The sequence below is a fragment of the Sciurus carolinensis genome, chromosome 13 (genome assembly GCF_902686445.1).
Source record: "Sciurus carolinensis chromosome 13, mSciCar1.2, whole genome shotgun sequence".
Lineage (NCBI taxonomy): Eukaryota > Metazoa > Chordata > Mammalia > Rodentia > Sciuridae > Sciurus > Sciurus carolinensis.
Window position 1 is genome coordinate 71384224 of NC_062225.1, and position 16919 is coordinate 71401142.

Here is a 16919-nt window from a genome sequence, read left to right on the forward strand (position 1 = left end):
AGAAGAGTCTTCAGTTTAATCATGTCATTTTTTTCTCTTCCATGAAAATTAGGGTAATTGCAAATGTTAATACACAAAAAGTGAAAAATTGATTATTGATTGATGGGGAAGAACAACAGGTCAAGCTCGTTCTGTTCCCTGGAGCAACTTCTCTCAGCAGAGGTTGGGCCTGGTGGGAGAGGCGGAGACAGAGGAATGGGTTGGGGAGCAACGTAGAACCCAGAGAACACTGACCTGTATCTAAGTCAGCAGCCAGCATGGGGGACTCTGGACTGGTCCCTTTCCCTCTCTGAACCTCAGATTCATCTTGTGCAAAATGAAGAATTGACCAGATGTCTCATTCCTGTTTAGCACCAACAGTCCCTGAGATAGGGATGTACACCATCCAGATAACCTTAGACTAAGAAGGACAGCCAGGGTGAGCCAGTGTAATGGTAAATAAGAGGTCCCTGCCCATTTGCCCCCATTTCTCTGGCCCCTTCTGAACTTTGCCCCTTTCCAGACACCCTCTCTCCCCAGGCACTATTGGACCCTGCCCCATCCCACATGCCCTCCTGTCCCTCACTACCCAGCAATCTCTTCTTTCTCGTTCCCATCCAGTCTAGGTATCTTGGGGTCACTATTGTAAATGGATCTGGAGGTGCTGGACTTGCTGACCACTGATGAATCAATCAATATCATATGTCTTATCACCCCTTTGTGCCTCTGTTTTCCCATTTGCAAATTAAGAAAACTGGATGTTGAATCTCTAAAAGTCCCCTGAACTCTGACGTGTGTCTCCTGTGTCTTTGTGTTGGTGTATTCACCATTGCCACCAAACAGGCATGAGACACTGTGGGTGATGTGGGAAAACAAGGCTGGGAATGACCTCAGGCAGGGCTCCCCTTCCTCCACGACCATGTGGTCCTTGTCAGCTGAGACTGGCCCTCTTGGCTTCCCCAGAATTGCTTACCCCTCCTGGTTTTCAAAAGTTCCTCCTTCCTACATTTCCACAACTAATAGCAGTAATAAATCTACGCCACTTATGACATTTTACAAAGGGCTTTCGCACACGTCACCTCGTTTGCTTATCCTGCATCCTCGCTGTCTGCAGCCTAGCAGTGCAGGTGTGAGACAGAACAGGCTGAAGCGGTTAGCTCACCTGGAACCAGAGCCCAGGGGACTGGCTCCAGCCCTGGGGCCTCTATGTGACACTGCACCTCCCTGCTCCAGGATGGTCATCTCTTCCTCCTCCTTAGGCCCAGGGAGGCTGCAAAAAGAGACCATGGCTGCCAAGGCTGGGGTGCTGAGAGAACTGCCTTCCCTGTGGCCTGGACAGAACTTCTGAAAACCAAGGACCCAGCAAGAAAGTTCTTGGATCTTAAAACCCACATTCAGCTCTGCTCCACGGGGGATGAGCACCACTCCTCTTTGGTTCTTTGCCCAGCTAGAGGCCTCTGCTTAGGAGTATCAGCTTCCCTCATCCCAGCATCAAGCTTCCACTGAGATAGCCAGCCACACGGGGCCCCCCTTGGACTCCCCAGTCTACTTCACAACTTTCCAGCTACAATTGTCATCATAAATCATCAAGTCTTTCCAGGTATCTGATCAGATTTCACAAATGGAGAATCCAATTGCTCTCATTTATCTCCTAATACTACACAAGTCGCAGGCTTTCCCCAGCCTAGGCATTGGTTGCCTCTGGCTTGGTCAGTCGTGGCAGGTGCAGAAGTGGCCTTCCAGGAGGCAGGGACTCTGGGTGTGAAGACTGCAGGGCTGGCATCCAGTGCAAGCCCTGTCACTGTCCCTCATGCCCCTGCTTGCGTGGGATACCTTCCTGCAATTATCAAGTGATCCCCACTGACCTGTCCTTGTGACGCCTTCCAGGAGAATGAATCCTCCTCTAAGTTTCCATATGGAACTCCTTGGGTTTCATGTCTCAACCCCCCAAAAAATATCAGATCAAAGAACAAACATTTTTCATCTATCTTTAATAATTCTTTATGTGAATTCAAAATAAAAACCACAATATCACTCAGTATTTCTCAACACTGTTGGGATAAAAAACTGTCCCATGTTCAAATATGTGTGGTAAATATTGAGTTTTTAAATGTTGCCCACATTTCTCCAGGGAAGTACTTACAAAAGCCTTTAATTTTCTGATATACACTATGAATTTCCAAGAGGAAAATGGAATCCACAGCCTTCCTGGATTTGTTGCCATGAAATCACATTTTCATGAAGCATCAAAAACAGTTCCCAGAACCAGTGCTTTGTGGTGGCAGATCCCAAAGTATCAAAGGTGTGGACGGACTCAGGTGTGGACAAGCCACCATTCAAATTCGGTTCTACATCCTCAGACAAGTCACTTAACCTCTTCTGATCTGGGTTTCATCGTTTTCTTTTGTTAAACAAAAATAATAACCTCTACTCATCAGGTTAGGTAAAATGACACTGCATCCAGGGGACTTGTATAGTATTCGGTACTGAGCAGGTGCAGGATTAATGGTCACTGCTGGTTTCTTGTTATTCCTCCATTTCTGAGCTTCCTCAAGAGGTTTCTTGTTATTCCTCTACTTCTGAGCTTACTCAAGAGCAGGTACTCCAGAGGTACTCTTTAAAAATTATGAAAAAGTTCGGAAGGTTCCTAATAACTCCTGAAACCCAGCAAGACCATTCTCATGTAACATATGGAATAAAATAATATGGTCATTTGCATCTGCATAACTCCTTCAGGTTCACAGGGGAATCTCCTTTATGACCTCTAGCTTATCACCTCTACCAGATTGCATAGACCTCCCACAGAATACCCTGGAGTTATAGAACAGGATAGTTCTGATCCTACCAACCTTGTTGGATAGGCAGAATAGGGATTATTTATGCCCCCTTTATAAATATGGGAAGTAAGACTTGGAAAGACCAAGCCAGGTGCAGAGTCTTAGCCCAGAAGATTAGCAGATCCTCAGCCCTGCCTGCTAGAAACGCTCTTACAGATTAACAATAGCCCTCCAGGGCTTTCCACCGTGTCCCTTCACCTTGACTGGGTAATGCTCCTGACCCATGATTCCTCGCTACCCAGGCCAAATATCCCAGCCAAGTCCCTCCAGACTAGCCCTCTCTGTATCCATGGTGACAGGGACTCAGCAGGTGCTGGTTTTATTTGTCCAGCTTGGAACCTTGCACAATATACCACAGGCTCTTCTTCCTAGAGCATGGTGTATACCAGCGTCGAATGTATAAACCACATCTCCAGCCCTCTCTTCCCACTCCTGTGGTCCCTCCCAGTAAGTTACTTGACCACCCTCTCTACCTCCTTTATGTCCTCCTCAAGAGCAGGAAATAATGAAAGAAGAGACCACCAACCACGGAACAGGCTGCCCATGGTTTTTGCGCTGAAGGTTTAAAGCAGCCCAGGGGCCTCCTGGATGTAGAGTTGTTTTGTGTGGAGATGAGCCTCCCTTCAGCCACTGCCCCTACCCTTGTGGACACCACACGGAGCCTATCGCCTTAGCATAATGCACTCTGATTTCCCCACTGTGATTCGTAATGGACTATTAAGCCCGTGTTGCCCCATGAATCTCAGCCTAGAAGACATGAATCACAAACAAGCAGTTTGAAATGACTTTTCCTAGATGAGGCCACAAACAAACAGAGATCAAAACCTAGGCTGAGGCTACTGTCAAGCACACTAGCCACAGTGAGGTCAAGAACGAGCAGGCAGGCTGCCCCCAGACTGGGAATCCCACTGCTGGTTGGTAATTAGGACCCAGTGAGTCCCATAGAAGAAGCCCAACTCCACCATCTTCTCCAAGCCTGCAGATGGCAACCCTGTGACCCATTTCAAAAGGGAGGAAGGAGACATCAGCAAGACTCACTAGGTCAGGTACCAGGGAGAGCTCGACGGACACAGACTCTGGCTCTTCACAAAGGCCTGGTGAAGAAGGTTCTCTCTTGTCCCATTAATCACATGAGAAATGGAGTCTTACAGAGGGCAAAGCACTACCCCAAGCTCACAGGGCAAGTGTGTGTTGGAGTCCAGAGTCAAACTCAGGCAGCCACTAAAGAGTCCTGATTGAATCTGGGTCCCTTCAATGAAGAACCTTCAATGTCCACTGATAACAGAGCACTGAATTAGGGTTCTGTCCTTACGATGGGAGCTGACAATAGTAGAATGTGGATGGCCTTCAGTCCGTCTCCTTCCTTGTGTGTTCTGGACAAGAACCAAACCTCATATTGACTTCATATCTACCTCAGAGAACTGTGACAAAGATTAAATGTCATCACATGTGTCACAGTGCTTCATAAACTATGATGTTTATCTTAGGAGTCACTAGTGCTTGTGGCTGTCCTCTAAAGAGCCAGCATCTTGCCCACGGCCCTGCTACTCAGTAGCTAACTGAAATGGCCCAGATGACTTTGTGAATTGGTATCTCTGAGCTTTGACTTTTAAAACATAGAATGACACTACTGACACATGGCCACCTTCTCCCTTTGCTTTCTACCGACTTGATTGTCCAAATTGTAGAACCCCAATGAGCTAAGGCACCCAGGTGCCCAGAGGACACACTGCACACCATATGAACAGAAAGCATTTATTATTATAGTAATTGTGCTAAGATGTCCTCTCCAGAGAGCTGCCAGCACTTTACAGACACAGTTCATTCATTCTCATAAGCAGACCCAGATGGACCACCCTGGGGGACCATCTGGCCTGGTACCCTGTGCCAAGTCAGCCTTGGAGAGTTGGAGATGTGACTCAGTAGAATGGGGGCATAATCCTACAGCTCCTGCTTCCAGTCCCTGCCCAACCTGGCACAGACCATGTGCCTCCGAGAAAAGGGAGCAACTCTTTCACCCCCAAGTCTCCCCTTATCCTTGGAAACCAGTTCCTCAAGCCACCCAAGTTGATGGGCAAGTCATGGAGACAGCGCACGCGCATACACCCTTGCAGCAAAACCCTCGCAGCAGAGATTCTCAGGGTGCAGTCCCAGGATCAGCACCATCAGAGTCTGCATAATTAGCAATGCAAATTACCAGGCTCTACCAAGACCTACTGATTCTTGTTTTAAGAAGCTTGACTTTGAAACATGCTGAAGTTTGAGAGTCCTTGCTTAGGGTAAGTCTGTTTCAGGTGCAAAGGTGATCCTGGCTTATAGGAGGCCCTTTCTGCAGAGGTAGAGGGTTAGCCCTGTAGCAGCTCATTTACTGAGCTATCAGTCCCAGGCTGGAGCCTGAAAGGCAGTGGAGGTTAAAGTCCCCACCTGTCACCTCCTGTCCTACCACTTCATTGCCCAGTTAACCCCTGCCTCTTAAGAGTGGATGGGACCAAACCGCAATCCAGTTTTTTTTGTTTTTTTGTTTTTTTGTTTTTTTTTTTTTTTACAGCATTCAGAATATTTTTATTGCCAGTATCAAGATACAGCCTGCTCAGAGCCCCATACAGGGCTCACCACTCAGGAACAAAGGAAAAGACAGATGCTGGGCATGTGTACAACATGGAAAATCTAGAGTTGCGGAACCCTGTGGGACAGCAACAGAGTCCAGCCTGAAGGTGACTTTGGACCTAGGTCTCAGCCTTTAGCCAGGTGCCCATTTGGCACCCACTGCCATTAAGCAGGTCCAGATTCTCCATCCCTACTATTATAGGGAAGCCATACAGCATCCCTGGGGCAGACAGAAAATCCCTAGATGGGCCCTAGGCTCCTGGCTCTTGAGTCTCTAGGCTACTCCCTGGAAACGAAATACCACTCAGCTGCCTGTGAGGAGGTGCTGGGCAATGGGTCAGAACCCCCCCACCTCTCAGCCCTGTGCCAGCCCAGCTAGGTTCTAAGAGACCCTAGCAGGGTGGCAATGTGGTGTTAGGGTTTGTAAGAGGGCAGCTCAGGGCAGCTCTGAGCAACCATGGTTGTTTCCTTCAGTTCCCTAAAAGGTCATGGCACTGGGCACTGCTCCCCTTGAACCACAGTCCCAGAGTCAAGGGAGCCAGCTTCAATACTAGGACCGACACAGCACAACCAAGTGGATCAGGGCTTCTGGGACACAGCCCCCAAAACTGGGGGACCATCTGCTGCCTGATCCAGACTAGGCTGCTCCTGGAGGTAAGAGAGGTAGGAGTGGAGTATATGCCTCTGGGTCTGGGAACCATGGAGAACAAAACAAATTGCCTCTGCCTGCAGGGGGTATCAGGTTACCCCATGAAGCCATAGTCAGGCCACTGAGTCTACCAGTGAGGCCACAGGGAAGCCAGTAGCTCTAGCCACCCAAGGCCAACAGCAGGCCTACTTGAGGCCAGCAAGTGAAAAGGGTCACCTGAGGGTTACCCTGGTACCTGTGGGCAGGGACCATTACTAAGTAATATCTCTCACAGGAAGTCCAAGGCCTAATGGGCATGTGTGAAAAGGCCATAGGGGTAAAAGGAACGTATAACCCCCAAGTTGGAGATGGGGGCCAGGTGCCAACCAGTCCACCCTGCAGAGCCCAGTTCTGAGGTCACAACAATCCAGCAGCAGTAGCAGCATTCTTTCCATCAAAGGTCCCTTGAGTCCATGCTTATTTCCTCCTTCTTCACTACCACAGAGGAAGGATAAGAAACAGTGCTTCCCCAAAGCCCAAGATCTACAACCTTGAACGTTCAGTCACAAACTTTGCTAAACTTATAGCCCATGATAGCCCCAGAGACTGGGGAAAACCCCATGGCCAAGCCATTCAGCAGCCCTGCCCAGCACAGAAATCAGGGCCCAAGGAGTACACGTTTCAGATAGGCTAGGGTGGTGGCATTGGCCAGCATCTCAATGTGCTCACTGCCTGGCAACTCCTGCAATGACACTTGGTGCTCCTGGAGGCCGTGCCAGGCCTGGCACTGCAGGGCACTCTCCAAGTTCACAGTGCCATCACCATCACCAAAGCAGATTTTAGGGTCGTGATCAGGGAAGTTCTCATAGTAGAAGGAGTCTGGTGTGGGGACACCAGTGCCATAGAGGCAGTGTAGCTGCACACCAGGTGGCATCATGGCTTCAACCAGCCCCTCTGTGTCTTGCCGCATGAGCCAGCCATCTTCAAAACCAATGTCCTGGAAGAACCGGTGATAATCCCGCAGTGTGTAGTTGGTTGTAGGTGTGTGTACAAACACCTTCTCAGGTGACCAGGTGTGGTTGTAGGGCAGCAGCCAGCTGGTGGAGACTGCAGACCGCTGCTGCTCCCAGATCTTCAGAGGCCCAAGGACAGGGATACGGTTGTTGTCTCCTGAGGCCAGGACGCGCAGGGTCTTGGCCACGCCCCTCCCCCCCCCCCCCCCCCCACCGGGAGCTCCCAGTGCCACAAAGGCATGGATATACTTGTCCTTCCAGGCCTGCGGTTGCCGCTGCAGAAAGTAGAGTGTGTACATGTTGCCCATACTGTGGGCAACCAGTACCACAGGGCCCCCATACAGCTGGTACATCTCCTCGATCATCTCTCGGAGGGCCAGGAAGTAGGGCCCGTTTTCACTTGGCGCTCGGCGCCAGTCATAGGGGGCCCCTCAAACATCTTCACCCTGTGTGTAGCCCCAGCCCACAAGGCTCTCCACCATGGTATGGAAATAGGAACCCACACTGCTTTTGCTAGGGTCCAGGAACTCCAATGAGAAGGTCTTCCCAAAACCAGGGACACACACATCCACACCATCAGGAAACTGGGTGGCCCGGGATGTTCTGTTGTAAATCAGCCTGATATTGTCAATCCAGCAGTCAATGATGATAGGCAGCAGCAGTTCGAGGTTTAACCAGAGAGTGAAGTAGCTGTCGGTCCTCTTGGAACAAAGGTAGTGTACTACTGTCGGCTTGTCCAGCTTTGCTTCCAACTGGTTGCCCAAATCACCAGGCACCAGCACTACTGGGGGGTTACGTGGGGCCTGGAGCGCTGGGTCCGCAAGCAGCAGCAACAGCAGCAGTTCAAACAGGAGGCCACTCGGAAGCAGGGCCTTGCGGCAGGGACAGAGGCGGAGGTCCATGGCGTGCGGCGGCGGCGACTGCAGGTCGGAGGTGCGGGTTCAGCGTTCTGAGCTCGTGCCTAGGCCGGGGGTGGCTAAGCGCTTAACTCCACCGACCGCGGCCACTCTGCCAATTAGGGCCCGCCTCCTGCAAACGGCCTGGCCACCAGAAGGATACCGGGTCCAGAGCTCACAGTGACTTAACTACCCCTCGCGGTTCCGTTCAACCCCAGGAACGAACAAATATTTGAAATTCCATACTTGGGGGTGGGGCCAAAGAAGCTACGATCTCCCCTCCCCGCGCGCAAGATTCGCTTAGCTGTTCTGGGAGTGGGGACACGCGGGCAGTCGCCGGGATGGGCGGTCATAAGAGGAGTTGCTGTGCATCACTGCAGTCCTTGGGGAACGTTCTAGTCACCCTAGGGCCACCTTCCACTCCGTCTGGGTCGCCGGGTTGCAGCGCCAGTCACATCCGGCCGAGAAGCCTCAGTCTCTTCATCTGCCAACTGGGGACACGCTGCAGTGTGGCAAGGCCTAGAAGTCAACCCCTCCATCCTGGGTTCCCCTCTCTCCTTGGGCTGCGTCCCTTCCCTGGACATGAGCTGAGGTTGTGTCCACGTCCTCCGCTGTCTTGTTCACTGGCCCAGACGCAAGGCCCCAGTTTTCTGAACGTGCAAGGTGCGGGTCCAGCGTGGGGCGCGGGTCGGGTTTGGCAATTCCACGTCTCTGCCCCTTCCAGACTGCAGCGCTTCCCGCCGGATTACAAGTTTCTCAATCACATCATGGGAATAGGGAAGTACTGGGCTATCCGAAAACGTGTGGTAAAGGAGATTCACCAAGCCGCGGGGGACGAAAGGGACTATTTGGAATTGGGCTGTTGACCCGGGATGGAGAAGGGATGAAGTCCGCAGCCCGCTCGCGCACGTACACATCACCAAGAGCCCCTATCGCTAGCACACTCATAATCTCCAGGAAATCCGACTGTCGTCCAACGGAGCGACGAAAACAGGCAGGCGCCCCTACGTGAGGTAGGACTGAAGCTCCAGGTCTGGACCATTCGGCTTAGCCTCGTCTAAAGTGCTGCTCTCGGGGTTTGGGGAAAAAGGGATTCCTCCTACCCCAGCGTTAAGACCGGCCCTCGCATCTATGCGGACAAATCGTTTGCTGTGATCTGTGGTTGACTGTCCACAGCTCTAGGACCCCTGACCTCTGCCGCCCTCGCCATCTCCATTCTCTGGTGATCTCCCCCATAGGCCTCCAAGGGATACCCGGTAACTCTCACGGCCCCCTTGGACCCTTGGTGACTTCCATCAAACCCAGGCGGGCCGTCGTGACCCCCACAGCCCCTGGATTGCCTCCTGGTGACTTCCACAAGTCCAGCGTGACCGTCATGAACCGGAAAAGGACTCAGGTCTTGCACGTTCTTTTGCGAAGTCCAAAAGGTTCCAGCGAGAGGGGGAAAGGAGGAAGAATGGGTTCGCTTCAGGAGTTGGGCAAGATCAGACCAGGAAGTAGGGGTCCAGATCCTGAGCGCGCCCCCTGGTCTGGAGTGTGAGTTCTTGCGTCCTGGGCTGGGTTCTGGCCCTCCCCCAAGGTTTCGCAATCCAGTTTTTTTATAACGAAAAAGAAATAAAATGAAGCAGACTTCCCAAATTCTCTGCTTGAAGGTCTAAAGTTTGGACTACATCTCCTCTCTGTCCTTTAAGTTAGGTACTAAATTCAGTGCAGGATGAGCCCAATAGCTCAGAGCATCAGCCCTGTCACTTCCTCCCCACCCAGACCCCACCCAATCCAAGCCAAATGGTTGTCTTTAGAGGCCCTGTTCAGTGTTTCCCCAAAATGTTCATGAAAATGCTTACTTCTCATTGCTAAGCGGGGAGTCCATTTTTGACAGGTAGTTCCAGGTTAGTTAATAACTGCAGTGTGGTCAGAAGCAAGCAGATACACTCTCTGTTGAGTCTGGAATCCCCAGCATAGTGACATATCTGATTAAAGCACCTCAGGGGCAGAGACCATGCTGAGGCTCATTTTTCTCTGTGGTCCCATATGGCACATGAAGGTGCTCTGTCATTTTGAAATGGGAGAAATCTTCCCTGGGTTCCCTGGAGTGATATTAGCAGAGCCCAGGTAAAGAAATACAGTTGGTACCAAGCTGTGACCCTGTGGCTGACAAAGAGAAACCCTGGGAGTGTCGGGGTACACTTAGGTCAGTACCTGGAAGGATGTGGAGTGATTCATGACTTAGGTGAGGGTGAGCCTGAATCAGATCCAGATGGGAGCTTGAGACTGGCTGGGGACACACAGAAACTGCCACCCAGGTAATAGGATTGGTCAGGACAAAGTCAGAGGCAGGTGGATGGAATGGTCAGCCAGAGCCCTGCAGTCTGGCAGTCTGTAGGGTGTTGACCTTGTAATGATCCATGCTCTGGAAGGAGCCTGGGGAAAGTGTACCACCGGGCTGATTTACCCCTGCTGAGACTCTCTCTATGTGGGCTCCCTGCAGTCCAGGGGTCTCCTCCCAGGGCCTTGCAGTTGGAGTTCCCTAGACTCTGTGAGCTGTGGAGAGTCCCTGGCTTCTCTCTGTGTTTCTGATGAGAGGTATGGGAGAACTGTTCTCAGGCAGAATACAGTGGGTGCATGTGTGTGTGCGTGTGTGTGTGTGCGTGTGTGTGTGTGTGCGCACCTGTAACTATGTGTTGGACACTGGCCATCATGGAGAACACACCCTCTTCCTCATCTGTCAGGCACCCTCTTCCCATCAGAAGGCAGAAGGCAAGGCCTTGGGAACATTATACTTCGGAAAAGAGCCAGATGCAAATGTTGTTGATTTCTGCTCATGTGATGTATCTAGAATTTTACCACAGTTTAAATTGTTTTTTTAGTATTAAAAAAGGGGGTAGACACCAGCTGTTTCAGAATTATGTGACCTGGTCAGTGCCTCTCCACTACCATGGTGGCCCACCTAGAAAACCAGATTTAAGCAAAGGGAAGGAACCAGGCTCCAGAGGTGGTCAAGCAGCAGCAGAGGACCCACCCTAGAATGGTCTAGAAGGAGCACTGGACTGACATCCCAGAGACATCAGTTCTAGTCCCTCTTACCCTTTTGCACCTATCTGACCTTGAGCCATTTCCCTCATCTATAAAATGGCAGTGGCAGTACCAGGCCACAGGGTTGTTGTCAGGATTAAACAAAATCATTTGTGCTGTTCACCTTCAATAAATGAAGAGTGCTGTGCAAATGAAGATCTTTATGATTCTGAGTCGATGCTCGAGAAGACACGTGAGGTCAGGGAAGCAGATGGAGACCATCAGGGCAAGAAATTATGAGGGAGATTGTCCCATCAATTGAAACAAAGACCAGGAAGCGTGTTGCAGAGCGAATAGCCAGCTCTTGGGGACTGCCTGGCCAGGTCAGCCGCCTCTGCTTCATGTGTCCCCTCCCAGTTCAGACACTCTGACAGATGGACGCAGGAATTGCTTCCTAGTTCAGTCAGTGAAATGGATGCTCTGAATAGTTTACAGTTTACCCCTGAGCCTGTAAATCCAAACTCCTCTGCATTGTGTTTTGCCTGGAACACATTAAATCTGGCAGAAGACAGGACATAAAACATAACGGTGTTTAGTTGATTTGTTAATTTAGCTGTCAATGGAAATCAGATGTTGAGATTCACTATGGTGCGAAGTAGCAATTTGTGCCTCCGTCAGAAGTACCAGCCTACACTGTGATTTAGAAACCTCGCCCCAGCACCAGGGCGTTTGGGGAATGCAGTGACCCTGAGAAGTGCTCACAGAGCGGAAGTCCATCCAAGGGTAAGATCCGCCCCCCTGCCCTGCCAACCTCATGTACCCACCTGGACTCCAAAGGATGCTCTCAGGAACGGGTCCGGGTGTAAATGAGGTGTGAATTCCTGAGAATAAAGCAGAGGCTCCATTCAGATGACACCTTCCTATATCATTTTTTTTCACTCTAAAAATGGGTCCAATCCTCACTCTGCCAGTCCCCTGGATTGATTGCAAGAAACTAATAAAATAATAGATGTGAAAGTGCTTTGAAGAGTTTTGTGAATAGAAACACAGGGTCAAACGGGTACCCTTTAAATGTGAATATCTGTCTAAAGAGGGAGATAGGAGATGGATTGACTGGCTCCAGCTTCTTTAGAGCAACTTCCTTTTTTCCGATTATAAAAGATATATACATATATACAATGGGTATATACCCATTATAGAGCACATCACTTCCAGATAGTATAAAAAAGAAAATTCAAAGTATTCATGATCATCTACATTATACACAACCATAGAAACGAGAAGTTGTACCCCATTTGTGTACAATGAATCAAAATGCAATCTGTAAAAATAAAAAATAATGAAATAAAAAATAAGTAAATAAAATTATATTATTAAAAAAAAGAAAAATGTGTTTTGAACTTCCTGGTTTCAATCAAGATGTGCAAAATTTACTTTAGTAAACCTATTAAACAAATAAAAAAATAAGTATTCATGATCCTCCAGCTCAGAGGTAACTTTGGTTAACAATTTGATAAATTCCTTCTAGTTATTCGCTCTGCATATATAAGTGGGTTTTGCCATGGTTTTCCAATAGCCTTACATAGAGGCAGGTTGTTTCTGATTTTCGTTTTGTTTTGTTGCTGTTTTTGCTTTTTTGGTTTTGTTGTTTCCAGTTCATTGGTCCTGCCCTTGTTTTCAGTGTTAGTAAAACTCCTCAAAATCCTGTCTTCATGTGATACAGGCATTGGTTTTGAGAACCACTCCCTTGTCATTGGACTTCTTGGGTTTCTGTTTTCAATTTCATGATACTCTGATCTGCGATGAGTATCTTTGGGACTAAATATCTGTATAACTCTCAATTTCCTCAAGGAAGTTCCTCCACGTGGAACTTTGGAGTCTACAAGATTGAATAAGCTTGTAAGGTTCTTAAGACACATTGCCAGACTCTTCTGGAAAAAGTTCTTTTGGTTGCATTCTCACCAGCAGTACGAATGGTCCCCGACTTTGAATGGTTGGCTGTACAATTTTTTTGACTTTACATGGTGCAAAAGTGATACATGTTCAGTGGAAATCAGACTTCAAATGTTGAGTTTTGTTCTTTTCCTGGGCTAGTGATATGTACAGTGGGACTCTCTTGTGATGCTGGTTAGAGGCAGTGAGCCACACCTCCCAGCCAGCCATGTGTTCACCAGGGGAAACGACAGATACTCCGTAGTGTGTGCTGTGTTGTGAGCTGTGATGTTGCGTAGATTAGGTTGATTAAATGCATTGTCAATTTACAACATTCTTAATTTACGATGGGTATATCAGAGTGTCACCCCATTGTAAATCAAGGAACATCTGTATCTAAAAATCCCTAACTCAATACATCGCTGGTACTGATTTTAAAATCTTTGCAGATTTGATGCAAATCAATTTTTAAAAATCAAATTCTCAATCGATTTGTGTACTTCAGATATAGTATTCTAAGAAACGGCTGAATGAACTTGCCATTGTGTTGACAATATAGATGCAGGTTGAAGATTTTTCATCTATAGCATTTATAAAGACCCATAATATAATCTCTTTTGCAGCTCAATGTCAGAAAAAACATTCATTTTTCTATGAACACTTTGAACTTTATAACTGATCCTGTTTCTTTTTTCCTTTGGCTGCTAGGAAGCACAGAAATATAATTTAGGCAGATTGTAGTCATTATGTAGAAATCTTATGGCATCTTTGTGCTAGAATATTGCCCTGTCACCCTGATTTATTTGTCCATATTTAATATCTTCACATTACATGTAGTTGTAGGTCACCTCAAATACTTCTGTGAACAACACAGAAATTACAAAGTATTTTTTTGTTATCATCGAAGGCTTGAGCTTGTCTATTTTCATTGACAAAAAGTAGCTTTGTCATCAGTAAAGTGGAATTTATAAGATCCAGAAGAGAACTCACTGTAGTGACACTGTGGTGCCCACATCGCCCATCGGTCCTTGACTATCTGGCTAGTGGCCCTCAGCCCATAGTGACCCTCACAGGACTCCAGTCTCAGACTCTGTACTGAACTAGTTCACGGCACACCAAGCCTTCCCCTTCTCCTCCCCACCTTCCTCCCACCCTCCATTGGCAGGATGTCTTGGGGCTCTTGATGGCCATCGCAAGGAGTAGGATGCTTAGCCCAAAGATGTCCTGTGCCCAGGCCTCCCCTAGGGATCAGCTTGGCAGAGCCTACTTTTGATAGAAGACATCCCAGGCCAGCAGATCTGACCCTGTCAATGACTTGGATGATCCCTAGTCCTTGACATTGACATTGGCTGAGCCAGTCCAAGGTCCAAAGTCTGCAATCAGCAAGGACACTGCACATAGGCAATGCTCGAAGGAGATCCAGAAACGCCTCTGCTGCTGCTGCCCACTCAGGGGTCAGAATGCAGAGCTGCCCGCCCCCATGTGGTCTGAGCCAGCATCCTCCCCAGCCTGGCACCCGCCTATTCCCCTCTGGTGAGCCAAGCGTGTCAACAGACAGCCATGAGGGGGGAGCCAGAACAGAGGTGGCCTTCTCCGGAGACAGGTCCCACAATCATCCAGGGAGAGTCAGGTGTGTGCAGAGGGGAGAAAGGGAGCTCTTGTCGGCCCAGAAGAGACGCACAGACAAGCCCTGGCCGGGGCTGAGTCTGGTCTGTGAAGGGAGCTGCCTGCTCTCCAATTGGTAAGATGGAGTCCGAGGTAGGAGAACAGGAGAGGAAAACACCGACCAGCCTCTCTCTGGCTACTTTTTTAAGCTCTACTTAATCCTTACAATGACACTGCAAAAAGAAAAAAGATATGTATTCTCCCCTTCTTACACAAGAGGAAACTGAGGTGCAGATATTGGACACATTCAAGTCCCACAACTAGTAAGCGGCTGAGCTGGCTTGAACTCGGTCTGCTGACTCCTCAGTCTTTACTCCTCTTTCCCTCTACTCACTGAGTCCTGAGCAGAGGGGGAGTGGGTGGCTATGACTGGGAGGCCTGTGACCATCAGGAGATGGTCATGTCATCTCCACCATACCTTTTGCCACAGGAGAGGGCAAAGTCCAACAATGACGTGGTCGTGGGCCCCTCCCTAGACCTGAGAAAGCCACTCCAGGAAGGTGTGTTCCACAAAAGGTAGGCGTGCCCAGGGGACATGGGGAGAGTGTTGTCTCCTTCCCACAGACCTGGGAATTTACTCAGCCCCCTTCCTCGGGAAGACACAGGCTTTGCTCTGAAGCTGGGTGGGCCCTTGGAGCAGAGGAGGGGAAGAAGAAGGCATTCCTCCAACTCCAGGCAAGTCTCTTGGTTTCACTAAGAAACCTGCAACACATAATCCCTGGCAGTGACTTCCAGGAAGGGAGGGTCTGTGGGACCAGGTATCAGGCCCATGAGTCCTGGCCCTGTGGGGCCTTTCATCTGCTCTTAAAGAACTAAGGCCCCCCTGTCCTGGTGCAGAACCCGGGGTGGGGTGGGGGGGCAGTGGGAAAGAGCAGCAGGAATCCACTCGTGGTGAAGGGCCACCACATTCATGGGGACCAGAGCCAGCTGAGATGGCAAGACTGTCTCTCCAAACCTTGTCCTCTGTCGCCAGTGGGCACATGTGCACACAGGACACCTGTGCCGCCTGTCCCAGAATGCTCCAGCCACAATCAGAACCCTCCAGGCACGCCCCAAGCTTCCCATCACAGCCCCACCCCCTAACCTCCCTGACACCACAGCAGAGGCCCTGCGAGAAGAAAGAGTGGGACAGTCCAACTCGCTGCCCTCGATGAATTGCCCAGTGGGGAGCAGCCTGCTCCTCTCACCTGCCTTGTCAGATAAAGGCCACACAGCACAGCTGCTTAAGCCTCATGTCATCTTGACCTTCTTCCACCATCTCTTAGTCCCATCCTTAACTGTAGCTTTGAAACACCTCTCCCCAGCCTTCTCTTCTCACCCTCAGCCCTGCCCTGCCCCAGGCCTACTTGGATCCCCACCACAGCCCCCTGACCACCAGCATCTCTGTCTCCTCCTCTTTTCAGCCTCTAAGACATGATTCTAGTCGTACCTCCAGCTCTGGTCCTGTCCCTTCTGGAATATTTTAGATGCCCTTTGTCCCCCATGGCTTTGCAGTCCACAGCCCTTCCTCATGTTTATTACTGGTCTTCTACAATGACCTTTTCCATCCTGGTGGGTCTAGCATATTAAGAGTTTGGGTTTCTGAATCAGACATAAAATCCTTGCTCTACCAATGTTTTATCACCTTGGGGACAATTTCACAAATCCTTGCATTCCAGTGTCCTTCTCAGTAAAATAACAATGACTTCATATCTAAGATAATGCACACGAAGCCTGAAGTCCAAATTCTTTGGGATGTCTTTCAAGTCTTTTCAAGAATTGGTTCTTGCTTGGTTTCTCAACATAGGTCCCTCCTCCACCTCTTCTGACTCATATCGTGGTCACCCAAATGGCTCCCTATTCCCTCTTTCCCTCCAACTCCCTTGTTCTTTCTCCTTGTTTGATGAACTCCTGTCCATTCTTTGAGTACAACTCAGGGTCACCTCTTTTCTAGACCCTTCCTGTGGCCCTCCTTGGATGCTCATCGGTCATACATTCTAGTCATGCCTTCTCAGTAACAAATACTCCAAAACACAGTGATTTAAAGGACCCACCATTTTATTGCATCACATGGTTTCTTGGGACAATAATTCAAGCAGGGTTCAATGAGGTAAGTTTTTTGTACTTTGTGACTTTGGCAGAGGTCTCATGGTAGTATTCTGCTGGCAGATCAACTGGTACATGAGACCCAAGGTGGTTTTGCTTTGTGTCTGCTACCTTGGCAGGAAGGCTGGGCTCATGCTGAACTGTCACCACAATTTGCATTTGACCTCTCCAGCATGGTACCCTTGGGTTGTCAGACTTACACAGGTACCCCAGGCTCCAAAGCAAAATGTATCCATAAGGAAGGTGAGAGCTGTATAGCTTTCTA

At 49.3% G+C, this 16919-nt stretch overlaps 2 protein-coding genes across 2 annotated transcripts in view; one reads left to right on the plus strand and one right to left on the minus strand.

Annotated features, from left to right (window-relative positions):
• Positions 1 to 16919, plus strand: part of Alk (ALK receptor tyrosine kinase) — a 678240-nt gene that overhangs the window by 524641 nt on the left and 136680 nt on the right. The gene's annotated exons all lie outside the window — the stretch shown is intronic.
• LOC124963372 (phospholipase A2 group XV-like) lies at positions 6653 to 8289 on the minus strand. Its single transcript, XM_047523057.1, is given in 1 exon segment — positions 6653 to 8289. A coding segment is annotated over 1 exon segment (1257 nt). The 5' UTR covers positions 7967 to 8289; the 3' UTR covers positions 6653 to 6709.